Source organism: Loxodonta africana, chromosome 4 (assembly GCF_030014295.1).
Source record: "Loxodonta africana isolate mLoxAfr1 chromosome 4, mLoxAfr1.hap2, whole genome shotgun sequence".
In the NCBI taxonomy this organism is placed as follows: domain Eukaryota; kingdom Metazoa; phylum Chordata; class Mammalia; order Proboscidea; family Elephantidae; genus Loxodonta; species Loxodonta africana.
The window spans coordinates 37995144-38023025 of NC_087345.1; the positions used below are offsets into that span (position 1 = coordinate 37995144).

Sequence of the window (27882 nt, forward strand, 5' to 3'; positions counted from 1 at the left end):
CTTTAAGTGAGCTTTGCTGTTATATAACTCTCTGGCTGCCTTCACCCCACCAGCTTTCAAGGAACTGTAAAGAAATCTTTAAAGGTTAATATTTCTCCTGTTCACACTGGCATAAAAACACAAAGGAAATATGCCTCGCCCCAGGGTAACCTGAGCTCCTGCAAATGTAAAGGTTGAAGATCCAGTCCTTGAGGACACGGCTACATGCCCCTCCCTCCTCCCCCTGCCAGATCTTAGGGACCTTGCCCAGCTCCAGGCAGCCGCAGCCCTTCCTTTGCGGCACAGACTGTGTTGATTCGGAAGATCCAAGGCCACATTTGCTTTGGAAAACAGGACGTTGTGATTAATCAAAGAAAACAAAAACAGCTCTGTTTTCCATAATGGGTCCATCGAAGGGTTTTTCTAGGAAAAACCCTGATCAAGTTGTTCCTTCTATTCCTCTAAAGGCTAACAGCTGGGGGGAGGGGGATGGGCGAGGAGGCATCCATGGAAGTTCATTCCCGAAAAGTTCCTTCCCAGAAAAAGGCTTCATTATGCTCAGCCGCTCAAAGCCCAAAGAGTGAGAGTCTGGCCAGTAAACGGCAGGGGCCCAATAGAAGAGTCCCCTCTTTCTCAGGCAGGCCATCATTGTTCCAAGGTGCTTACCTGACACTTCTAAATCATGCTGAGCAGGTAGGGTTCCCAGAGAAAGGCCTGGTGGAGTGGTACCCTGTAAACCAAGCAAACAAACAGAGAAGGGTCAAAAAAGACAGTCAGGTGAGACACTGCTGTAAACACACTCTCACAGGCTTACCTCATCAGAAGGAATCACAGTGTAGTTCCAGCACTAGGTAAAGACAGAGGCAGGGCTGGGACTAAGGTGAGGCTAGTGAGGCACTCACCTTGGGTACAAAATTTAAAGCCACTGAAAATGCAGTCATCTGATAAATAGTATTTTTATTCAATATTTTTAAAAATTCAAAAATAATTCCAAAAAAAAATCCATGATGAACAAAATACCAAAATTTTAAATAAAAGCAGGATCTGGTTTCACAAGCAATGTGTGTGTCCAATGATCAGCACTTGACGTTGATGGTCTCATTGCACGGGAGGGTCTCTATGAAGGAGCTGTGTGCTTAAATTGTGTGCCCCAGAAATAAGTGCTGAAATCCTGGCCCCTGTACCTGTAGATGTGATCCTACTTGAAAATAAGGTTTTTCTTTTGTTATGATGATGAGGTTATACCAATGTAAGGTGGGTCCTAAACCGAATCAGCGGAAACCCTGGTGGCGTACTGGTTAAGTGCTACAACTGCTAACCAAAGGGTCGGCAGTTCAAATCGGCCAGGCGCTCCTTGGAAACTCCATGTTTTAAACCTAATCACTTCTGAGTTATAAAAAGAGTAGAATAGGCACAGAGTCACACGCAGGGAAGACAGATGCCACGTGAGGAACATCTACAAGCAAGGGAATGCCAAGGACTGCCAGCAATCACCAGGAACTAGGGAAGAAGCCCAGAAAAGGAATCAAAGAGCCAAGACCCTGATTTGAACCCTTAGGCTCCAGTACTGTGAGAAAATAAATTTCTGTTCTTTAAAGCCACTGGCTTGTGGTATTTTTGTTACTAGGTAATGAAGACAAGCAGGGTAACCAAAAGGGTGTCCTGGACTCAGAGTCAGGAACGGAAGAGTAGCCCAGTCCTGTGCAGCCTTGAGCTTGGAGCTCTGGTTCTCATTTGTGAAATGGGTTTAATGTTGGCCTCATACACCTCACAGGAGTTGTTAAGACCAAATAAGATCTTGTTCACAAGAGCATTTGATAAACCATAACCTATGACAACCTATGGAGCCCATAAGTGGTACAACTGGTTAAGCACCTCACTACTAGCTGAAAGGTTGGCAGTTTGAATACACTCAGAGGCACCTCAGAAGAAAGGCCCAGTGATCTGCTTCAGAAAGGTCACAGCTTTGAAAACCTTGTGGAGCACAGTTCTACTCTGCAACACCCGGAGTTGCCATGATTTGGCACTGACCCGATGGCAATGGGTTTGTATTTTTTGGTTTGTTATCCTTGAATGGTATGACAGAAAGTGGAATGATAATACTGGTAATTATAGTGGTGGATAAACGGGACATTCCTGAAGATAGAAGGGAAGAAAAGGCAGGAGAGAGGAAGAGAGGGGCAAGGAACACACTCTGTGGTAGAAAAAGCCTGGATTCAGGAGTCTGACCTGCATTCAAGTCCCAGCTCAGCTATTTATAATTTGCAGAGCCTTCACCTATTTGCCAACCTCTCTGAGCCTCAGTATTCTCAGTCTTAAATAGGGATAATAATGGATTGACCAGGAAATAATGCATAGCCCCACCCTCACCCCAGGCTTTTTCCATGAAAGTGAAAGAAAAAAGAGGAAAAGAAACAGGATAGGCAGGGAAGAACATAAACTGAGATTGCAGGAGGTAAGAGAAGAAAAGATCCAGGAGGAAAAATAGTGTAAAGGAAGAAGGAAGAAAAGGAAACAAGAAGGGGACAGGGGTCACACAGTGCCCATTCTGAGCTGAGAGCTCTCAAAGAGCAAATCAATTCCAGTTTCCCTGGAAACATCCATGTAAGGAGTCAACATCAGAATTGTATTTGAGATTTATCTGTGATGACACACATAGCTCTGATTCATTCGTGTTACTTGCTATAGAATAATCTAGAATATACCACCATTCATATATCCATTCTCCCAAGAGTGGATATTTTGGTTGTTTATGAAGGCTTTGACAATGTTCTGCTGCTATTCATAAGGTTTTCACTGGCTAATTCTTTTCAAAAGTAGACCACTAAGTCTTTCTTCCTAGTCTGTTTTAGCCTAAAGCTCAGCTGAAACCTGTCCACCTTTGGTGACCCTGCTGGTATTTGAATACCAGTGGCATCGCAGAATATTGTCTGATATAGTGCCAGAAGATGAGCCTCCCAGGTTGGAAAGCACTCAAAAGACAACAAGGGAAATGCTGCCTCCTCAAAGTAAACTTTAATGACATGGATGGAGTCAAGCTTTCAGGACCTTCATTTGCTGATGTGGCACGACTCAAAATGAGAAGGAACAGCTGCAAATAACCGTTAATAATTGGAACCTGAAATGTACAAAGCAGAAATCCAGGAAAATTGGAAATCATCAAAAATGAAATGTAATGCATAAACATCTATATCCTAGGCATTAGTGAGCTGAAATGGACTGGTATTGGCCATTTTGAATTGGCAAATCATATGGTCTACTATGTCAGGAATGACAACTTAAAGAGGAATGGCGTTGCATTCATTATCAAAAAGAACATTTCAAGATCTATCCTGAAGTACAGCTCTAACAGTGATAGGATAATATCCATAAACCTACAAAGAAGACCAGTTAACATGACCATTTTTCAAATTTACCCACCAACCACTAAGGCCAAAGATGAAGAAATTTGAGATATTTATCAATTTCTGCAGTGAAATTGATCAAACATGCAATCAGGATGCTTTCATAATTATTGGTGATTGGAATGCAGAAGTTGGAAACAAAAGGGAAGGATCATTAGTTGGAAAATGTGGCCTTGGTGATAGAAACGATATCAGAGATCACGTGATAGAGCTCTGTAGGAATGACTTATTCATTACATATACCTTTTTTTTTTAACAATATAAATGATGACTATACACTTGGACCTCACCAGCTGGAATACACAGCAATCAAATCGACTATATCTGTGGAAAGAGTTGACAGAAAAGCAAAATATTATCAGTCAGAACAAGGCCAGGGGCCGACTCGCTCATATGCAAGTTCAAGTTGAAACTGAAGAAAATTAGAGCAAGTCCACCAGAGCCAAAGTAAGATGTTGAGTATATCCCACCTGAATTTAGAGACCACCTCAAGAATAGATTTGCCGAAGATGATGGGTCCCAAGCCGGATTCAGAGATAGCCGCATCCCCTGGGCTGGAAGTAGGACCTATCACTTGCCCTGAGGCATTCTCCCAGCTTTGGAGGGGGAAAAGTTAACAAACAGGAAAAGTAATCTGCCAGCTCCCCTAAGCTGGAAACTCAGGGCAGGCACAGCTCCTTTGCCTAGGCATAGGCATACGAAGTCCATGGACTTTGAATGCCTTTCACCCCTACATAGACCTGTGTGGGCCCATTTCAACAGCATAGGCCCTCATTACCACAGTATAATAGGGTATATACATGAAGCCTAACTTCGACTGTATCACCTATATGGCGGAGGGGCAGGATTGAGACATTTGACACTGCTCTGCCTGTTAAGCAGGGTCTTCACCTACCCACATCAATGGCCTGAGGACTGGTGGCTCCATCCATGCCACCTAGCCGCCCATGACAGGGACCCAAGAATAAGTGGTTCCATCTGAAGAATAGATTTGATGCACTGAACACTAGTGACCGCAGACCACACAAGTTGTGGAATGACATGAAGGACATCATCCATGAGAAAAGCAAGAGGTCAATAAAAGACAGGAAAGAAAGAAAAGACCAAGATGGATGTCAGAGGAGACTCTGAAACTTGCTCTGGAACGTTGAGCAGCTAAAGCAAAAGGAAGAATTGCTGAAGTAAAAGAACTGAACAGAAGATTTCAAAGGGCCTCTCGAGAAGACAAAGTAAAGTATTATAATGACATGTGCAAAGAGCTGGAGATGGAAAACCAAAAGAGAAGAACACGCTCGGTGTTTCTGAAGCTGAAAGAACTGAAGAAAAAATTAAAGCCTCAAGTTGCAATAGTGAAGGATTCCATGGGGAAAATATTAAACGACGCAGGAAGCATCAAAAGAGGATGGCAGGAGTACACAAAGTAATTATACCAAAAACAATTGGTTTATATTCAGCCATTTCAAGAGGTGGCATATGATCAGGAACTGATGGTGCTGAAGGAAGAAGTCCAAGCTGCTCTGAAGACACTGGCGAAAAACAAGGCTCCAGGAATTGATGGAATATCAATTGAGATGTTCCAACAGACAGATGCAATGCTGGAGGTGCTCACTCATCTATGCCAAGAAATACAGAAGACAGCTTCCTGGCCAACTGACTGGAAGAGGTCCATATTTGTGCCTATTCCCAAGAAAGGTGATCCAACCGAATGTGGGAATTGTAGAACAATATCATTAATATCACACGCAAGCAAAATTTTGCTGAAGATCATTCAAAAATGGCTGGAGCAGTATATCCACAGGGAACTGCCAGAAGTTCAGGCCGGTTTCAGAAGAGGACATGTAAACAGGGATATCATTGCTGATGTCAGATGGATCCTGGCTGAAAGCAGAGAATACCAGCAGGATGTTTACCTGTGTTTTATTGACTATGCAAAGGCATTCAACTGTGTGGATCATAACAAACTATGGATAACACTGCGAAGAATGGGAATTCCAGAACACTTAATTGTGCTCAAGAGAAACCTTTACATAGATCAAGAGGCAGTTGTTCGGACAGAACAAGGGGATATTGATTGGTTTAAAGTCACAAAATGTGTGCGGCGGGGTTGTATTCTTTCACCATACCTATTTAATCTGTATGCTGAACAAATAATCCAAAAAGCTGGACTATATGAAGAAGAATGGGACATCAGGATTAGAGGAAGACTCGTTAACAACCTGCATTATGTACATGACACAACCTTGCTTGCTGAAAGTGAAGAGGACTTGAAGCACTTACTAATGAAAATCAAAGACCACAGCCTTCAGTATGGATTACATCTCAACATAAAGAAAACAAAAATCCTCACAACTGGACCAATGAGCAACATCATGATAAATGGAGAAAAGATTGAAGTTGTCAAGGATTTCATTTTACTTGGATCCACAATCAACAGCCATGGAAGCAGCAGTCAAGAAATCAAAAGATGCATTGCATTGGGCAAATCTGCTGCAAAGGACCTCTTCAAAGTGTTGAAAAGCAAAGATGTCACCCTGAAGACTAAGGTGTGCCTGACCCAAGCCATGATATTTTCAATCTCATCACATGCATGTGAAAGCTGGACAATGAATAAGGAAGACTGAAGAACAGTTGACGCCTTTGAATTCTGGTGTTGGCGAAGAATATTGAATATACCATGGACTGCCAAAAGAACGAACAAATCTGTCTTGGAAGAAGTGTGGCCAGAATGCTCCTTAGAGGCAAGGATGGTGAGACTGCGTCTTACATACTTTGGACATGTTGTCAGGAGGGATCAGTCCCTGGAGAAGGACATCATGCTTGGCAGAGTACAGGGTCAGTGGAAAAGAGAAAGACCCTCAACAAGGTGGATTGACAGTGGCTGCAACAATGAGCTCAAGCATAAGAACGATTGTAACAATGGCGCAGGACAGGGCAGTGTTTCGTTCTGTTGTGCATAGGGTTGCTATGATTCGGAACCGACTCGACAGCACCTAACAACAACAACAACAACCAATCCTTATAGCCAACAGCATTGAATGTACATAGTCCAGCTGCAAAACCCACCCACCTGTGTTCTCAAGGGAACAGGGACACGCTTTCCTCACAGCCACTCAGGAGCTGCTGTCAGCCAGATACCTGTTCCTACACCAATCCACTGCCTGACTAGGACTGTAGGTAACAGCCTGCACCACACACTTGGTGACTGACTACCTGAACATCTGAGCTGAATCCATACAAGAAAAGTAAATGGACTCCTTGGCTCACATACAAAGTAACAGATCTAACCACTGGGTGACAGGACGTTAGATCTTCAAAAGTGCCAATAATCAAACTAGCTCACTAGAGCAACCTATTTGGGCATATCAAAACAAGAAGCTAGGACATAGTAAGGAAACATAAAATAAATATAATAGCTTATTTATGGCTTGGAGAAAACAGTCAATATCAAATCACACAACGAGGCAGACCATGATGGCTTCAGCAAGCTCCCAAAACAGAGAATCAACAAATCTTCCAGATAAAGAGAACTTCCTGGAATTACCAAAGGTAGTATACAGAAGATTAACCTACAGAATTCGTCAAGAGTTCAGGGAGGAGATGAGGCAAAATGCAGAACAAGCCAAGCAACGCACAGACAAAACAATAGAGGAACTTAAGAAGATTATAGAAGAGCATGATGACAAATTTAATAGGCTGCAAGAATCCACAGAGAGACAGCAAACAGAAATCCAGAAGATTAACAATAAGATTTCAGAATTAGACAACTCAATAGAAAGTCATAGGAGCAGAATTGAGGCACTAAAAGCCAGAATCAGTAAGATTGAAGATAGAGCACTTGACACCAACTTATTTGAGGAAAAATCAGATACAAGAATTTTTAAAAAATGAAGAAACCCTAAGAATTACATGGGACTTTATCAAGAGGAATAACCTAGGTGGGATTGGAGTACCAGAACAGAGGGGCATAACAGAAAATACAACAAGAAATGCTGAAGATTTGTTGGCAGAAATCTTCCCTGATATTGTGAAAGATGTGAAGGTATCTATCCAAGATGCTCATTGAAATCCACACAAGGAAGATTCCAAAAGAAAGTCACCAAGACATATTATAATCAAACTTGCCAAAACCAAAGATAAAGAGAGAATTTTAAGAGTGGCTAAGGATAACGTCGGGAGGGATTAGTCCCTGGAGAAGGACATTATGCTTGACAAAGTACAGGGTAAGTGGAAAAGAGGAAGATCCTCAATGAGGTGAATTGAGCCAGTGGCTACAGCAATGAGCTCAAGCATAACAACAATTGTGAAGATGGCACAGGATGGGGCAGTGTTTTGTTCTGTTGTGCATGGGGCACTATGAGTCAGAAGCAACTTGATGGCACCTAACAACAACAACAGCAATAAACCAAAAGTTGTCTACAGAGGAGAGTTAATAAGACTAACCTCAGGCTACTCAGCAGAAACCATGTAGGCAAGAAAGCAGTGGGATGACATATATAAAGCCTTGAAGAAAAATAACTGCCAGCCAAGAATTACATATCCAGCAAAACTGTCTCCCAAATATGATGGCGAAATTAGGGCATTTCCAGATAACAAAAGTTTATGGAATTTGCAAAAACCAAACCAAAATTACAAGAAATACTAAAGGGAGTCCTCTGGATAGAAAATCAATAACATCAGATAACAACTCAAGACTAGCACGGAGGACAGAGCAACTAGATATCAACCCAGAATGGAAAGTCACAAAAACAAATCAAAGTCTAAAACACTGAAAATAGGGAAACAGAGACCTCATTATGTAAAAGATGACAACATTAAGACCAAAAGAGAAGGACTAAAAAATGTAGTCATAGGTCTTTCATATGCAGAAGAAGTAAAGTCAATGTAAAGAAATAAAAGATTCATTTAAACTTAGAAAAATAGGGGTAAATATTAAGGTAACCACAAAGGAAGCTTACAATCCTACACATCAAAGTAAAAACATGAAAAACATAAAGACTCAGTAAATACAAAATCAACAACAATGAAAAAGATGAAAAGAAAATACATAAAGAAATATGACTCAGCACAGAAAATTTAGTGAAACAAAGGAACTGTCAACAACATATAATAAAATACATCAAAATGACAACACTAAACTCATAACTATCAATAATTATGCTGAATGTAAATGGATTAAATGCACCAATAAAGAGACAGAGAGTGGCAGAATGGATTTAAAAAAACACGATCCCTCTCTATGCTGCCTACAAGAGGTACACCTTAGACTTAAAAACACAAACTAAAGCTCAAAGGATGGAAAAATTATACATCAAGCAAACAACAATCAAAAAAGAGCAGGAGTGGCAATATTAACTTCTGACAAAATAGACTTTAAAGTAAAATCCACCACAAAGGATAAGGAAGGACACTACATAATGATTAAAGGGTCAATACACCAGAAGGACATAACCATAATTAATATTTACGCACCCAATGACAGTGCTCCAAAATAAATAAAACTCTAACAGCACTGAAGGACATAACCATAATTAATATTTACGCACCCAATGACAGTGCTCCAAAATAAATAAAACAAACTCTAACAGCATTGAAAAAGAGATAGACAGCTCCATAATAATAGTAGGAGACATCAACATACCACTTTCAGCGAAGGACAGAACATCCAGAAAGAAGCTCAATAAAGACACAGAAGATCTAAATGCCACAATCAAACAACTTGACCTCATAGACATGTGCAGAACACTCCACCCAACAGCAGCCAAGTATAGTTTTTTTTTCCAACAGACTTGGAATGTTCTCCAGAATATACCATATATTAGGCCATAAAACAAGCCTTAACAGAATCTGAAGCAACGAAATATTACAAAGCATCTTTTCTGACCACAAACCATAAAAGTAGAAACCAGTAACAAAAAAAAGCAAGGAAAAACATCAGACACGTGGAAATTGAACAGCACCTTGCTCAAAAACTACTGGATTCTAGAAGAAATTAAGGATGGAATAAAGAAATTCACCGAATCAAATGAGAATGAAAACACATTCTACCAGGACCTTTGGGACACAGGAAAAGCAGTGCTCAGAGGTCAATTTATAGCAATAAACACACACATCCAAAAAGAAGAAATGGCCAGAATCAAAGCATTGGCCTTACGACTTGAACAAACAGAAAGAAAACAGCAAAAGATGCCCTTATGCACCAGAAGAAAACAAATAATAGATATTAGAGCAGAATTAAATGAAACAGAGAACAGAAAAACAACTGAAAGAGTTAAGAAGACCAAAAGCTGGTTCTTTGAAAAGATCAACAAAATCAATAAACCGTTGGCCAAAATGACAAAAGAAACACTCTAGAAGAAGCAAATAACCCAAATAAGAAATGAGATGGGTGATATCACAACAGGCCCAACTGAATAAAAAGAATCATAACAGAATATTATGAAAAATTGTACTCCAAAAAAATTGAAAACCTAGAGGAAATGGACAAATTTCTAGAAACACACTACGTACCTAAACTAAGACAAACAGAGAAGGAGCAACTGAATAAACCTATAACAAAAGAAGAGACTGACAAGTTAATTAAAAAACTCCCAACAACAACAACAAAAAACCCTGGCCCTGACAGTTTCACTAGAGAATTCTACCAAACTTTCAGAGAAGAGTTAGCACCAGTACTAATAAAGGTATTTCAGAGCATAGAAGAAGATGGAATACTCCCAAACTCATTCTATGAAGCCAGCATAACCCTGATACCAAAACCAGGTAAAACCCAAAATCCATTACCCTCGAGTTGATTCCAACTCATAGCAACCCTCTAGGACAGAGTAGAACTGTCCCATAGTTTTTCCAAGGAGTGCCTGGTAGATTCAAACTGCTGACCTTTTAGTTAGCTGCTGTAGCTCTTAACCACTATGCCACCAGGGTTTCCAAATCAGGTAAAGACACCACAAAAAAAATTACAGACCAATATCCCTCATGAACATAGATGCAAAAACTCTCCACAAAATTCTAGCCAATAGAATTCAACAGCATATCAAAAAAATAACCCACCATGACCAAGTGGGATTCATAAAAGGTAAACAAGGATGGTTCAATATTAGAAAAACAATCAGTGTAATCCAGCACATAAATAAAACAAAAGACAAGAACCACATGATCTTATAAATTGATGCAGAAAAGGCATTTGACAAAGTCCAAAACCCATTCATGATAAAAACTCTCAGCAAAATAGGAATAGAAAGGAAATGTCTCAATAAAATAAAATAAAGGCCATCTGTAAAGGTTTACAGCCAACATAATCCTAAATGGAGAGTCTGAAAGCATTCCCCTTGAGATTGGGAACCAGACAAGGATGCCCTTTATCACCACTTTCATTCAGCATTGTGCTGGAGGTCCTAGCCAGAGAAACTATGCTAGAAAAAGAAATAAAGGGCATCCAAATTGGTAAGGAAGAAGTAGAAGTATCTCTATTTGCAGATGATATGATCTTATACACAGAAAATCCCGAAGAATCCACAAGAAAACTACTGGAACCAATAGAAGTTTTCAACAAAGTGTCAGGATATAAGATAAACATACAAAAATCAAAGAGGAAATCACCAAATCAATACCATTTACAATAGCCTCCAGAGACATAAAAGACCTATACAAAGAAAACTACAAGACACTACTGCAAGAAACAAAAAAAGACCTACATAAGTGGAAAAACATACCTCGCTCATGGATATGAAGACTCAACATTGCGAAAATGTCTATTCTACCCAAAGTGATCTACTGATACAATGCAATCCCGATCCAAATTCCAATGGCATTTTTTAATGAGATGGAGAAACAAATCACCAACTTCATATGGAAAGGGAAGAGGCCCCGAATAAATAAAGCATTACTGAAAAAGGAGAACAAAGTGGGAGGCCTGGTTCTGGTACAATAACAGATACATAGACCAATGGAACAGAATTGAGAATCCAGACATAAATCCATCTACACATGAGCAGCTGATATTTGACAAAGGCCCAAAGTCGGTCAAATGGGGATAAGACAGCCTTTTTAACAAATGATGCCGGCATAACTGGATATCCATCCGCAAAAAAAAAAAAAGGAAAGAAACAAGGCCTATACCTAACCCTATGTGCAAAAACTAACTCAAAAATGGATCAAAGACCTAAATATAAAATCTAAAACAATAAAGATCACGGAAGAAAAAATAAGGACAATGCTAGGAGCCCTAATACCTGGCATAAAGAGAATACAAAACATTACTAACAATGCACAAACACCAGAAGAGAAACTAGATAACTGGGAGCTCCTAAAAATCAAACACTTATGCTCATCCAAAGACTTCACCAATAGAGTAAAAAGACAACCGACAGACTGGGAAAAAATTTTTGGCTATGACAAATTTGATCAGCATCTAATCTCTAAAATCTACAAATATTGCAATACCTCAACAACAAAAAGACAAACAACTCAATTAAAAAACAGGCAAAGGATATGAATAGGCACTTAACTAAAGAAGACATTCAGGTGACTAACAGATACATGAGGAAATGCTCAAGTTCATTAGCCATTAGAGAAATGCAATTCCAAACTACAATGAGATATCAGCTCATCGCAACAAGGCTAGTATTAATCCAGAAAACACAAAACAAATGTTGGGGAGGTCATGGAGAGACTGGAGCACTTATACACTGCTGGTGGGAATGTAAAATGGTACAACCACTTTGGAAATTGATTTGGCGCTTCCTTAAAAAGCTAGAAATAGAAGTACCATACAACCCAGCGATCCCACTCCTTGGAATATATCCTAGAGAAATAACAGCCATCACACAGATATATGCACACCCATGTACATTGCAGCACTGTTCACAATAGCAAAAAGATGGAAACAACCTAGGTAGCCATCAACAGATGAATGGATAAACAAACTATGGCATATTCATACACAATGATAACAAATAATGATGAATCCACAAAACATCTCATAACATGAATGAATCTGGAAGGCATTATGCTGAGTGAAATTAGTCAATTGCAAAAGGATAAATATTGTATAAAACCACTATGTAAAAATTCAAGAAAAGGTTTAAACACAGAAGAAAACATTCTTTGATGGTTACAAGGGTAGGGAGGGAGGGACACGGATGTTCACTAACTAGATAGTAGACGAGTGCTCACTCATCTATGCCAAGAAATTTGGAAGACGGTCACCTGGACAACTGACTTGAAGAGGTCCACATTTATGCCTATTCCAAAGAAAGGTTATTCAACCGAATGAGGAAATTATCAAACAATATCACAGGCAAATAAAATTTTGCTGAAGATCATTCAAAAGTGGTTGCAGCAGTACATCGACAGGGAACTGCCAGAAATTCAAGCTGGATTCAGAAGAGGATATGGAACCAGGGACATCATTGCTGATGTCAGATAGATCCTGGCTGAAAGCAGAGATTACCAGAAAGATGTTTGTCTGTATTTTCTTGACTACACAAAGGCATTTGACTGTATGGATCATAACAAATTATGGGTAACATTTCAAAGAATGGAAATTCCAGGACATGTAATTGTATTCACGAGGAACCTGTACATAGATCAAGAGGCAGCTGTTGGAACAGAACGAGGGGATACTTCGTGGTTTAAAGTCAGGAGAGGTGTGCATCAGGGTTGTGTCCTTTCAACATACTTATTCAATCTGTATGCTGAGCAAATAATCAGAGAAGCTGGACTATATGAAGAAGAACGGGGCATTAGGATTGGAGGAAGACTCATTAATAACCTGCGATATCCAGATGACACAACCTTGTTTGCTGAAAGGGAAGAGGACTTGAAGCACTTACTGATGAAGATCAAGGACCACAGCCTTCAGTATGGATTACATCTCAACATAAAGAAAACAAAAATCCTCACAACTGGACCAATGAGCAACATCATGATGAACGGAGAAAAGATTGAGGTTGTGAAGGATTTCATTTTACTTGGATCCACAATCAATATTCATGGAAGCAGCAGTCAAGAAACAAAACAACGGATTGCATTGGTCAAATCTGCTGTGAAAGATCTCTTTAAAGTGTTAAAAACCAAAGATGTCACCTTGAAGACTAAGGTGCACCTGACCCAAGCCAGGGTGTTTTTGCATGCAAAAGCTGGACAATGAATAAGGAAGACCAAAGAAGAATTAATGCCTTTGAGTTATGGTGTTGGCGAAGAATATTGAATATACCATGGACTACCAAAAGGACGAACAAATCTACCTTGGAAGAAGCACAGCCAGAATGCTCCTTAGAAGTAAGGATGGTGAGACTTTGTCTCACATTCTTCCGACATGTTATTAGGAAAGAGGGACCAGTCCCTGGAGAAGAACATCATGCTTGATAAAGTAGAGAGTCAGCAAAAAATAGGAAGACCCTCAATGAGATGGAGCGACACAGTGGCTGCAACAATGGGCTCAAGCATAACGATTGTGAGGATGGCGGATGACCAGCCAGTGTTTCATTCTGTTGTACATAGGGTCACTATAAGTGGGAACTGACTCAATGGCACCTAACAACAACCTAATTTTTTTTTTTTATACAATGCTGCAACAATTGTAATAACAAACAATAATTACGAGTGGATACATAGGTAGATATGTATGCTAAATATGTGTTGGAGGTCGTTTGGGAGTATACCCACGTTCATTTATAGGTATGTTTGTGGATACTTCTACATACATATTTATATGTGCTGCATGTATATTCATATATATAATAGGGCACATTGGGGCACAGTTATGGAAACTTCTTAGACATAACAAAACACCTCATGGGACTGAGATACTGCGATTGAAGTCTAAGGACCTCAGTCTCAGGGGACATCTAGGTTAATTGACATAACATAGTTCATAAAGGAAATGTTCTACATCTTACTGTGGTGAGCAGCATCTGGGGTCTTAAAAGCTTCTGAGTGGCCATCTAAGATACAACTATTGGTCTCTTCCCATCTGGATTAAAGGAGAGTGAAGAAAACCAAAGACTCAAGAAGCAGTCCAAAGGACTACTGGCCCTCATGAAACACAGCCTCCACTAGACTGAGAACAGAAAAACTATATGGTGCCCCACTACCACTACCAACTGCTCTGACCAGGAACACAATAAAAGTTCCTGGTTAGAGTGGGAGAAAAAGGTAGAACAAAATCCAAATTCCTAAAAAAAGGCCAGATAGATACTGGAGAAACCACCAAGACTATTACCCTAAGACACCCTTCTAATATGGAACTGAGCCATTCCCGGAGATTACCTTTCAACCAAATAATAGACAGGCATATAAAATAAACAATAACATCCATGAGGAAGGTGCTCCTTAGAACAATCAACTATATGAGACCCAAAGGACAACATTTGCCCAAAAGCAAAAATGAGATGGAAGCCTGAAGAATGGAAACAGGGAACCCTGGGTGAAAATGGGGAGAGCACTGAGACATTGCTGGGATTGCAACCAATGTCATGGAACAATTTGTGTATGAATTACTGAATGGGAAACTAATTTACTATGTAAACTTTCATCTAGAGCACAAGAAAATGTTTTAAATTTCAAAAAAAGGCTTTATATTTGTAATATTTTATTTCTTAAGGTGGAGTGCATGGAGAAGTTCAATCTATTAATCTCTTTTTTCTGTGTCTGAAAGAGTTGAGCCTATCTGGAACTTCTGCTGATTCTACCAGACTTCCTTCCAGGCCCTGTCCTTCAGTTCAAGGACAGTTCTCGCAGGGGGGATTTCTCAGAGTGGATGAAGCACATTTACATGAAGAGCTTGAGCGAAGCGGTCTCAGAGAACACAGTGCACTCATGGCTCTGCAGAGGTTCAGTCTGCTCCACCTGTGAGACGGCTTCTAGGTCTCAGGTCTCCCAGACACCCCCAGCTACCAGAGATCTTGCCCTGACCTGAAAGCCCCAGGGCTGGGCCTTACCGGCCTCACTGCAGGAAATACCTGGAAAACTTGGACAAGAGATGTTTCAGGGAAAACAGTTTTCTCCTCAAATGGCTGAGCTCCTCTGAGTCGAATCTCTGTACCTGTTATAATGGAACAAAAGGGGGGAAAATATTTGTAAACTTGGGAAGCTGTGGGTCACTGTTGATCCTCTTGAAGTTGGTCCATGAATTTCCTTATTAAAGAACAGAAGAAAAAAGAAGTGCAAAGAATCCAAAAGAATAGATATTCCAGAAATAGTTCTCATTTCCCTTTGGAATGTGTTCCTCTGCCTCTCCACCCCACTCCCAGTAGATTTGTTTCTTAGATACTGTTTGCTTTGGCTACAATTAAAATCTATGTGCATTTCCCAGGCAACCACCTGTTCTGTGGGGGTGAGAGCCTTCCCTCAGGCTGCCGTAATGGAAGCTACAGTGAAGGCTGGACACTGGTCTCAGATGGACAGGCTGCTACATCAATAATCCACAACTCACAGCCGGGATTCAGCAAGGACTAGGGTGAGGTTAGGGAGGCACTCACCTTGGCACAAAATTTAAGGGGGGACCTATTTTAGTTATCTAGAGCCCTGGTGGCCCAGTGATTAAGAGCTCTGCTGCTAACCAAAAAAACTTAGCGAATCCAATAGTTGCTCCTTGGAAACCCTACGGGGCAATTCCTCTCTGTTCTATAGGATCGCTATGACTGGGAATCAACTCGACAGCAACGGATTCCGTTTGGTTTTATCTTAGTTATCTAGTGCTGCTATAACAGAAATACCACAAGTGGGTGGCTTTAACAAATAGAAATTTATTTTCTCACAGTTTAGGAGGCTAGAAGTCCAAATTCAAGGTGCTGGCTCTATAGGGTCACTATGAGTTGGAATCCACTTGACAGCACTGGGTTTGGTGTTCTGTTTTTTTTTTTCTGGTTTGGCTCTAGGGGAAGATTTTCTCTCTGTGTTGGTTCTCGGGGAAGGTCCTTGTCTTTTTCCAGCTTATGTTCCCTGGCGATTTTCATGTGGCAAGTATCTTCGCCTGGTTTGTGCTTGCTTCTTTGTGCCTAAGCTGCTATTTTTGTATCTCAAAGGTGATTGGTTTAAGACACACCCTACACTAATATAGCCTCATTAACATAACAAAGAAAACCCTATCTCCAGGTGGAATTATATCCACATGGATAAAAAACCAAAGCCCGAACCCACTGCCATCGAGTCGATTCTGACTCATAGTGACCCCATGGGACAGAGCAGTACTACCCCCATAGAGTTTCCAAGGAGCTCCCAGTGGACTCGAACTGCCGACCTTTTCATTAGCAGCTGTAGCTCTTCACTACCATGCCACCAGGGTTTGTAGGGGTTAGGATTTACAACACATTTTGGGAGGGACACAATTCAATCCATAACAGCACCAAAAAACTCAGTAATCAAAATATTTATTAGTTTCCTTGGGCTGCTGTAACAAATTACCACAAACTGGGTGGCTTAATACAATAGAAATGTATTGCCTCACCGTTCTGGAGGCTAGCAGTCCAAATTTAGGGTGTTAGCAGAGCTGTGCTCTCTCCAGAGGCTCTAGGGAAAGACCCTTCCTTGTCTTTGGTAGCCTCGGGTGTTCCTTGGTTTGTGACAGCTTAACTGCAATTTCTGCCTCTGTCTTCACATAGCCATCTTTCCTCTGTGTCTACCTGTGTCTGTGTCTCCTCTCCTATTTTTATAAGAACACTAAAAAAACTAGTCATGTTGAATTAGGGCCCACCTTACTCCAGTGACCTTATGTTAACTAATTGCATGTGCAAAGACCCTATTTCCAAATAAGATCACATTCACAGGTACCAAGGGTTAGGACTTCAACATATCTTTTTAGGAGACACAATTCAACCCAGACCAAAACTCAAAACCAAACTCATTGCTGTCTAGTCAATTCTGACTCATAGTGATCCCATGTGTTATAGGGTAGAACTGCTCCATAGGGTTTTCTGGGCTGTAATCTTTACAAAAGCAGATATTCAGGACTTCTTCCATGGTGCTGCTGCATGGGTTTGAACTGCCAACCTTTACATTAGTAGTCAAATGCAAACCTTTTGCACCACACAGAGACCTTCAACCCATGCTGTTGTTAGGTGCCATTGAGTCGGTTCCGATTCACACCCACCCTATGTACAAGAGAACGAAACACTGCCTGGTCCTGAACCATTCCCAAAATTCTTGTTGTGCTTAAGCCCATTTATTGCAGCCACTGAGTCAATCTATGCCATTGAGGGCCTTCCTCTTTTTTGCTGAACTTCTACTTTACTAAGCGTGATGTCCTTCTCGAAGGACTGATCCCTCCGGATAATACGTCCAAAGTATATGACATAGTCTTGCCATCCTTACTTTTAAGGAGCATTCCAGTTGTACTTCTTTCAAGGTAGATTTTTTTGTTCTTTTGGCAATGCATGGTATATTCAACATTCTTTTCCAGCATCACAATTAAAAGGCATCAATTCTTCTTCTGTCTTCATTATTCATTGTCCAGCTTTCACATGCATACGAGGTGACTGAAAACATGAAGGCTTGGGTCAGGTGCACCTTATTCTTCAAGATGACATTTTGCTTTTCAACAAATTAATGAGGTCTTTTGTTACAGATTTGCCCAATGCAATGCGTCTTTTGATTGCTTGACTGCTGCTTCCATGAGCACTGATTGTGGATCCAAGTAAAATGAAATCCTTGGCAACGTCAATCCTTTCTCTGTTTATCATGATGTTGCTTATTGGTTCAGTTGTGAGGATTTTTGTTTTCTTTATATTGAGGCGTAATCCATGCTGAAGGCTGTAGTCTTTAATCGTTATCAGTAAGTGCTTCAAATTCTCTTCACTTTCAGCAAGTAAGGTTGTGTCATCTGCATAACGCAGCTTATTAATGAGTCTTTCTCCAATCCTGATGCCCTGTTCTTCTTCATATAGTCCAGCTTCTCTGATTATTTGCTCAGCAGACATTGAATTGGTATGTTGAAAGGATACAATATTGACGCACATCTTTCCTGACTTTAAACCAGGATCCCCATGTTCTTCTGTTCGAATGGCTGCCTCTTGATCTATGTACAGGTTCACAATTAAGTGTTCTGGAATTCCCATTCTTCAAAATGTTATCCATAATTCGTTATGATCCACACAGTCAAATGTTTTTGCACAGTCAATAAAACACAGGTAAACATCTTTCCGGTATTCTCTGCTTTCAGCCAGGATCCATCTGACATCAGCAATGATATCCCTGGTTCCACATCCTCTTCTGAATCTGGCTTGAATTTCTGGCAGTTCCCTGTCCATATAGTGCTGTAGCCACTTTTGAGTGATCCTCAGCAAAAATTTTACTTGCCTCTGATATAAATGATATTGTTTGATAATTTCTGAATTCGGTTGGATCACCTTTCTTGGGAATGGGCACAAATATGGATCTCTTCCAGTTGGTTGACCAGGTAGCTGTCTTCCAAATTTCCTAGCATAGATGAGTGAGCACTTAAGCATTGCATCCATTTGTTGAAACATCTCAAATGGTATTCCATCAATTCCTGGAGCCTTGTTTTTTGCAATACCTTCAGTTCAGTTTAGGCTTCTTCCTTCAGTACCATTGGTTCCTGATCATATGTTACGTCCTGAAATGGCTGAACATCAATCAATATTTTTTGGTATAGTGACTCTGTGTATTTCTTCCATCTTTTGATGCTTCCTGTGTCGCTTAATATTTTCCCAGTAGAATCCTTCCATCTTGCAACTCGAGGCTTGAATTTTTTCTTCAGTTCTTTCAGCTTGAGAAATGCCAAGTGTGTTCTTCCCTTTTGGTTTGCTATCTCCAGATCTTTACGCATGTCATTATAACACTTCACTTTGTCTTCAGGAGCTGCTGTTTGAAATATTCTGCTCAGCTCTCTTACTTCATTTCTTCCTTTTGCTTTAGCTACTCTACATTCAAGAGTAAGTTTCAGAGTCTCTTCTGACATTCATTTTGGTCTTTTCTTTCTTTGCTGCCTTTTTAATGACCTCTTGCTTTCTTCATGTATGATGTTCTTGATGTCATTCCAGAATTCGTCTGGTCTTCAGTTATTAGTGTTCAGTGTGACAAATCAATTCTTCTGCTGGTCTCTAAATTCAAGTGGGATATACTCAAGGTCATACTTTGGCTCTCGTGGACTTGTTCTAATTATCTTGAGATTCAACTTGAACTTGAATAGGAGCAATTGATGGTCTGTTACGCAATCGCCCCCTGGTCTTGTTCTGACTGATGATATTGAGCTTTTCCATGGTCAATTTCCACAGACGTAGTTGATTTGATTCCTGTGTAATCTATCTGGTGAGGCTCACATGTATAGCTGCCGTTTATGTTGGTGAAAAAAGGTATTTGCAATGAAGAAGTCAGTCTTGCAAAATTCCATCACGAGATCCGGCATTATTTCTATCACCAAGGCCATATTTCCGAACTACAGATCCTTCTCCTTTTTCCCAACTTTCACATTCCAATCACCAGTAATTATCAATGCATCCTGACTGCATGTTTGATTAATTTCAGACAGCAGAAGTTGGTAAAAAATCATCAGTTTCTTCATCTTTGGCCTTAGTGGTTGGTGCTTAAATGTGAATAATAGACCTATTGACTGGTCTTCCGTGTAGGCATATAGATATTATCCTGTCACAGACAGCATTATACTACAGGATAGATCCTGAAATGTGTCTGCCAGTTTGTTGTAGTGTAGGGACTTGAGTGTTGCTGTGATGCTGGAAGCTATGCCACCAGTATTCAAATACCAGCAGGGTCACCCATGGCAGACAGTTTTAAGCTAAGCTTCCAGACTAAGACAGACTACGAAGAAAGAACTGGTGGTCTACTTCAGAAAAGAATTTGCCAGTGAGAACCTTATGAATAGCAGCAGAACCTTGTCTGATATAGTGCCAGAAGATGAGCCCCTCAGGTTGGAAGGCACTCAAAATACGACTGGGGAAGAGCCGCTTCCTCAAAATGGAGTTGACCTTAATGATATGGATAGAGTCAGGCTTTCAGAACCTTCATGTGCTGATGTGACATGACTCAAAATGAGAACAAACAGCTGCAAACATCCATTAATAATTGGAACATGGAATATATGAAATACGAATCTAGGAAAACTGGATATTGTCAAAAATGTAATGGAACACATCAACATCAATATCCTAAGCATTACTGAGCTGAAATGGACTGTTATCAGCCTTTTTGAATTGGGCAATAATATTGTCTACTATACTGGGAATAACAAATTGAAGAGAAATGGTGTTGCATTCATTTCAACCCTTAATAAGCAATATTTTTAAAAAATATAATTAATGCAAAAACACTCAAGATGAACAAAACATCATTTTTTAAAATAAAGACAGGATCCACACAAAAGCTGCTGTGTTGAATGCATACGATGGGAAGTGCATCCTTGCACCATCTTGGAAGGTCAAGGAAGAAAATGTTCCCACCACTCCAGAAACATGCATCTACCCTCAATCAGGATTGCAGGGTCCTGTCTTCACCACCTATGGAAGCCCATAAGCTCCTGTCCAGGGACCCAATCTCAGCTCTAGGCCTCTTCCTCCTTGGAAGACGCACAGCCTTCAGACCCTCCCACTCTAGAACAATCCAGCCCTGAGTCTAGTCCAGAGGTCCCAAATTAACTCATTAAACAAGAGTATCTTACAATCCCAGAATTGCCAGATGCAGAATATAAAAAACTAATTTACAGAATGCTTCAAGACATCAGGAATGACCTCAGAAATGAAATAAGGCCATCTACAGAAAAAGCCAAGGAACACACTGATAAAGCAGTGGAAGAAATCAAAAAGATTATTCAAGAACATAGTGGAAAAATTAATAAGCTGCAATAATCCATACAGAGACAGCATTCAGAAATCCAAAAGATTAACAGTAAAATTACAGAATTAGACAACTCAATAGGAAGTTAGAGGAGCAGACTTGAGCAATTGGAATGCAGGGTGGGGGATCTGGAGGACAAGGGAATTGACACCAATATAGCTGAAAAAAAATCAGATAAAAGAATTAAAAAAAATGAAGAAACCCTAAGAATCATGTGGGACTCTATCAAGAAGAATAACTTCTGTGTGATTGGAGTCCCAGAACAGGGAGGGATAACAGAAAATACAGAGAGAATAGTTGAAGATCTGTTGGCAGAAAACTTCCCTGACATCATGAAAGATGAAAGGATATCTATCCAAGATGCTAATCGAACCCCATATAAGATTGATCCAAAAAGAAAATCACCAAGACTTATTATCATCAAACTTGCCAAAACCAAAGATAAAGAGAAAATTTTAAAAGCAGCCAGGGATAAAAGAAAGGTCTCCTACAAAGGAGAATCAATAAGAGTAAGTTCAGACTACTCAGCAGAAACCATGCAGTCAAGAAGGCAATGGGATGACATATATAGAGCACTGAAGGAGAAAAACTGCCAGCCAAGGATCATATACCCAGCAAAACTCCCTCTCAAATATGAAGGCAAAATTAAAACATTTACAGATAAACACAAGCTTAGAGAATTTGCAAAAACCAAACTAAAGCTACAAGAAATACTAAAGGAAATTGGTCAGAAAACCAATAATATCAGATACCAGCACAACACAAGGTCACAGAACAGAACATCCTGATATCAACTCAAATAGGGAAATCACAAAAATAAATTAAGATTAATTTTAAAAAGAAAAAAACGCTCAAAACAGGGAACCATTGAAGGCAATATGTAAAAGATCACAATAATCAAAAAAAGGGACTAAATACAGGAGGCATAGTACTGCCATATAGAGAGGGAAACAAGGTGATATAGGACAATACAAGTTAGGTTTTTACTCAGAAAAATAGGGGTAAATATTAGGTAACCACAAAGAGGTATAACAACTTCATAACTCAAAATAAAAACCAAGAAAAACATAACAACTCAGCAAACATAAATTCAACTACTATGAAAATGAGGAACACACAATTTACAAAGAAAAACATCTCAGAACAAAAAAGTAAGTGGAAAAATGAAATTGTCAACAACACACACAAAAAGGCATCAAAATGACAGCACTAAACCCATGAAAAAAAAAATAATTACACTGAATGTAAATGGACTAAATGCACCAATAAAGAGACAGAGAGTCTCAGACTGGATAAAGAAACACGATCTGTCTATATGCTGCCTACAAAAGACACACCTTAGACTTAGAGACACAAACAAACTAAAACTCAAAGGATGGAAAAAAAATATATCAAGCAAATAACAAGCAAAAAAGAGCAGGAGTAGCAATATTAATTTCTGACAAAATAGACTTTAAAGTTAAATGCACCACAAAGGATAAAGAAGGACACTACATAATGATTAAAGGGACAATAAACCAGGAAGATATAACCATATTAAATATTTATGCACCCAATGACAGGGCTGCAAGATACATAAAACAAACTTTAACAGAACTGAAAAGTGAGATAGACACCTCCACAATTTAGTAGGAGACTTCAACACACCACTTTCGGAGAAGGACAGGACTTCCAGTAAAAGCTCAATAGAGACACGGAAGACCTAATTGCTACAATCAACCAACTTGACCTCATTGACTTATACAGAACACTCCACCCAACTGCTGCAAAGTATACTTTTATTTCTAGCCCACATGGAACATTCTCTAGAATAGACCACATATTAGGTCATAAAACAAACCTTTGCAGAATCCAAAACAACAAAATATTACAAAGCATCTTCTCAGACAACAAGGCCATAAAAGTGGAAATCAATAACAGAAAAATTAGGGAAAAGAAATCAAATACTTGGAAACTGAACAATACCCTGCTGAAAAAAGACTGGGATATAGAAGACATTAAGGAGGGAATAAAGAAATTCATAGAATGCAACGAGAATGAAAACAATTCCTATCAAAACCTCTGGGACACAGCAAAAGCAGTGCTCAGAGGTCAATTTATATTGATAAATGCACACATACATAAAGAAGAAAGAGCCAAAATCAGAGAACTGTCCCGACAACTTGAACAAATAGGAAGTGAGCAACAAAAGAATCCATCAGGCACCAGAAGAAAACAAATAATAAAAATTAGAGTTGAACTAAATGAATTAGAGAACAGAAAAACAATTGAAAGAATTAACAAAGCCAAAAGCTCGTTCTTTGAAAAAATTAACAAAATTGATAAACCGTTGGCTAGACTGATTAAAGAAATACAGGAAAGGAAACAAATAACCCGAATAAGAAACGAGATGGGCCACATCACAACAGACCCAACTGAAATTAAAAGAATCATATCAGATTATTATGAAAAATTGTACTCTGACAAATTTGCAAACCTAGAAAAAATGGATGAATTCCTAGAAAAACACTACCTACCTAAACTAACACAATCAGAAGTAGAACAACTAAATAAACCCATAACAAAAAAAGAGATTGGAAAGGTAATCAAAAAACTCCCAACAAAAAAAAAAGCCCTGGCCCGGACGGCTTTACTGCAGAGTTCTACCAAACTTTCAGAGAAGAATTAACACCACTACTACTAAAGGTATTTCAAAGCATAGAAAATGACAGAACACTACCTAACTCATTCTATGAAGCCACCATATCCCTGATACCAAAACTAGGTAAAGACACCACAAAAAAAGAAAATTACAGACCTATATCCCTCATGAACATAGATGCAAAAATCCTCAACAAAATTCTAGCCAATAGAATTCAACAACATATCAAAAAAATAATCCACCACGACCAAGTGGGATTTATACAAGGTATGCAAGGCTGGTTTAATATTAGAAAAACCATTAATGTAATCCACCATATAAATAAAACAAAAGACAAAAACCACATGATCTTATCAATTGATGCAGAAAAGGCATTTGACAAAGTCCAACACCCATTTATGATAACAACTCTCACCAAAATAGGAATTGAAGGAAAATTCCTGAACATAATAAAGGGCATCTATACAAAGCCAACAGCCAACAACACTCTAAATGGAGAGAGCCAGAAAGCATTTCCCTTGAGAACGGGAACCAGACAAGGATGCCCTTTATCACCATTCTTATTCAACATTGTGCTAGAGGTCCTAGCCAGAGCAATTAGGCTAGACAAAGAAATAAAGGGCATCCGGATTGGCAAGGAGGAAGTAAAATTACCTCTATTTGCAGATGACATGATTTTATACACAGAAAACCCTAAGGAATCCTCCAGAAAACTACTGAAACTAATAGAAGAGTTTGGCAGAGTCTCAGGTTATAAGATAAACATACAAAAATCATTTGGATTCCTCTACATCGACAAAAAGAACATTGAAGAGGAAATCACCAAATCAATACCATTCACAATAGCCCCCAAGAAAATAAAATACTTAGGAATAAACCTTACCAAAGATGTAAAAGACCTATACAAAGAAAACTACAAAGTACTAGTGCAAGAAACTAAAAAGGATCTACATAAGTGGGAAAACATACCTTGCTCATGGATAGGAAGACTTAACATAGTAAAAATGTCTATTCTACCAAAAGCCATCTACACACACAATGCACTTCCAATCCAAATTCCAATGACATTTTTTAATGTGATGGAGAAACAAATCACCAACTTCATATGGAAGGGAAAGAAGCCCCAGATAAGTAAAGCATTACTGAAAAAGAAGAACAAAGTGGGAGGCCTCACTCTACCTGATTTTAGAACATATTATACAGCTACAGTAGTCAAAACAGCCTGGTACTGGTACAACAACAGGCACATAGACCAGTGGAACAGAATTGAGAACCCAGATATAAATCCATCCACATATGAGCAGCTGATATTTGACAAAGGCCCAGTGTCAGTTAATTGGGGAAAAGATAGTTTTCTTAACAAATGGTGCTGGCATAACTGGATATCCATTTGCAAAAAAATGAAACAGGACCCATACCTCACACCATGCACAAAAACTAACTCCAAGTGGATCAAAGGCCTAAACATAAAGACTAAAACGATAAAGATCATGGAAGAAAAAATAGGGACAACATTAGGAGCCCTAATACAAGGCATAAACAGAATACAAAACATTACCAAAAATGATGAAGAGAAACCAGATAACTGGGAGCTCCTAAAAATCAAACACCTATGCTCATGTAAAGACTTCACCAAAAGAGTAAAAAGACCACCTACAGGCTGGGAAAGAATTTTCAGCTATGACATATCTGACCAGCATCTGATCTCTAAAATCTGTACGATTCTGTTAAAACTCAACCACAAAAAGACAAACAACCCAATCAAGAAGTGGGCAAAGGATATGAACACGCACTTCGCTAAAGAAGATATTCAGGCAGCTAACAGACACATGAGAAAATGCTCTCGATCATTAGCCATTAGAGAAATGGAAATTAAAACTAGGATGAGATTCCATCTCACTCCAACAAGGCTGGCATTAATCCAAAAACACACAAAACAATACATGTTGGAGAGGCTGCGGAGAGATTGGAACTTTTATACACTGCTGGTGGGAATGTAAAATGGTACAACCACTTTGGAAATCTATCTGGCGTTTTCTTAAAAAGTTAGAAATAGAACTACCATACCACCCAGAAATCCCACTCCTCGGAATATACCCTAGAGAAATAAGAGCCTTTTCACGAACAGATATATGCACACCAATGTTTATTGCAGCTCTGTTTACAATAGCAAAAAGCTGGAAGCAACCAAGGTGTCCATCAACAGATGAATGGTTAAATAAATTATGGTATATTCACACAATGGAATACTACGCATCGATAAAGAACAGTGAGGCATCTGTGAGGCATTTCATAACATGGAGGAACCTGGAAGGCATTATGCTGAGTGAAATTAGTCAGAGGCAAAAGGACAAATATTGTATAAGACCACTATTATAAGATCTTGAGAAATAGTATAAACTGAGAAGAACACATACTTTTGTGGTTACGAGGGGGAGAGGGAGGGAGGGTGGGAGAGGGTTATTTACTGATTAGTTAGTAGATGAGAACTACTTTAGGTGAACGGAAGGACAATACTCAATACACAGAAGGTCAGCTCAACTGGACTGGGCCAAAAGCAAAGAAGTTTCCGGGATAAACTGAATGCTTCAAAGGTCAGCGGAGCAAGGGCAGGGGTTTGGAGACTATGGCTTAAGGGGCCTTCTAAGTCAATTGGCAAAATAATTCTATTATGAAAACATTCTGCATCCCACTTTGAAATGTGGTGTCTGGGGTCTTAAATGCTAACAAGCGGCCATCTAAGATGCATCAATTGGTCTCAACCCACCTGGAGCAAAGGAGAATGAAGAACACCAAGGTCACACGATCACTAAGAGCCCAAGAGACAGAAAGGGCCACATGAACTAGAGACTTACATCATCCTGAGACCAGAAGAACTAGATGGTGCCCGGCCACAACCAATGACTGCCCTGACAGGGAGCACAACAGAGAACCCCTGAGGGAGCAGGAGAACAGTGGGATGCAGACCCCAAATTCTCATAAAAAGACCAGACTTAATGGTCTGACTGAGAGTAGAGGAATCCCGGCGGTCATGGTCCCCAAACCTTCTGTTGGCCCAGGACAGGAATCATTCCCAAAGACAACTCATCAGACATGGAAGGGACTGGACAATGGGTTGGACAGAGATGCTGACGAAGAGTGAGCTACTTGTATCAGGTGGACACTTGAGACTGTGTAGGCATCTCCTGTCTGGAGGGGAGATAAGAGGTTAGAGAGGGTTAGAAACTGGCAAAATCATCACGAAAGGAGAGGCTGGAAGCGGGGAGCGGGCTGACTCATTAGGGGGAGAGTAAGCGGGAGTATGGAGTAAGGTGTATATAAGCTTGTATGTGACAGACTGATTTGATTTGTAAACTTTCACTTAAAGCACAATAAAAATTATTAAAAAAAAAAAATAAGGGTATCTTATTCAGGTCATGGAAACCCTGGTGGTGTAGTGGTTAAGTGCTACGGCTGCTAACCAAAGGGTCGGCAGTTTGAATCCACCAGGCTCTCCTTGGGAACTCTATGGGGCAGCTCTGCTCTGTCCTGTAGGGTCACTAGGAGTTGGAATCTATTCGATGGCAACGAGTTTGCTGTAGTGTTTGGTTTAGTCACTTTGATGACTAACATATGGCTGACCCAAGCCACGGTCTTTTCAATTGCCTCAAATGCATGCAAAAGTTGGCCAATGAAAAAGGAAGATGGAGAAGAATTGATATATTCAAACTGTGGTGTTGGCAAAGAATATTGGATATACTCTCGATGGTGAGACTTCAGCTCACTTACTTTGAACAAGTCATCAGGAAAAAACAATTGCTAGAAAAAGACATCATGTTTGGTAGCAGAGGGGAAGCAAAAACACGGGAAACCCTCAATGAGATAAGCTGATACAATAGCCTCAACAATGTACTCAAATATACCAACAATCATGAAGATGCAGAGACTGGACAATGTTCCATTCTGTTATACATAAGATTGCCATGAGTGTATGCTGGCTCAATGGCAACTAACAACAACAACGATTTCATTTTAACAAGCACCTTGTCCTACCTTCATTTGAGCTCTTAACCC

At 39.7% G+C, this 27882-nt stretch overlaps 1 protein-coding gene across 2 annotated transcripts in view; it reads right to left on the reverse strand.

Moving 5' to 3' along the window:
- Window positions 1–27882, reverse strand: part of CRADD (CASP2 and RIPK1 domain containing adaptor with death domain) — a 310952-nt gene that overhangs the window by 14399 nt on the left and 268671 nt on the right. For both annotated transcript variants that reach the window (XR_010321722.1, XM_064283733.1), the window contains one exon: window positions 646–709. Coding sequence is in view for 1 of the 2 variants with exons in the window: in XM_064283733.1 (XP_064139803.1) it covers window positions 660–709 (50 nt within the window). In the remaining variant the exon portion in view is untranslated. The remainder of the gene's footprint in view (window positions 1–645; window positions 710–27882) is intronic.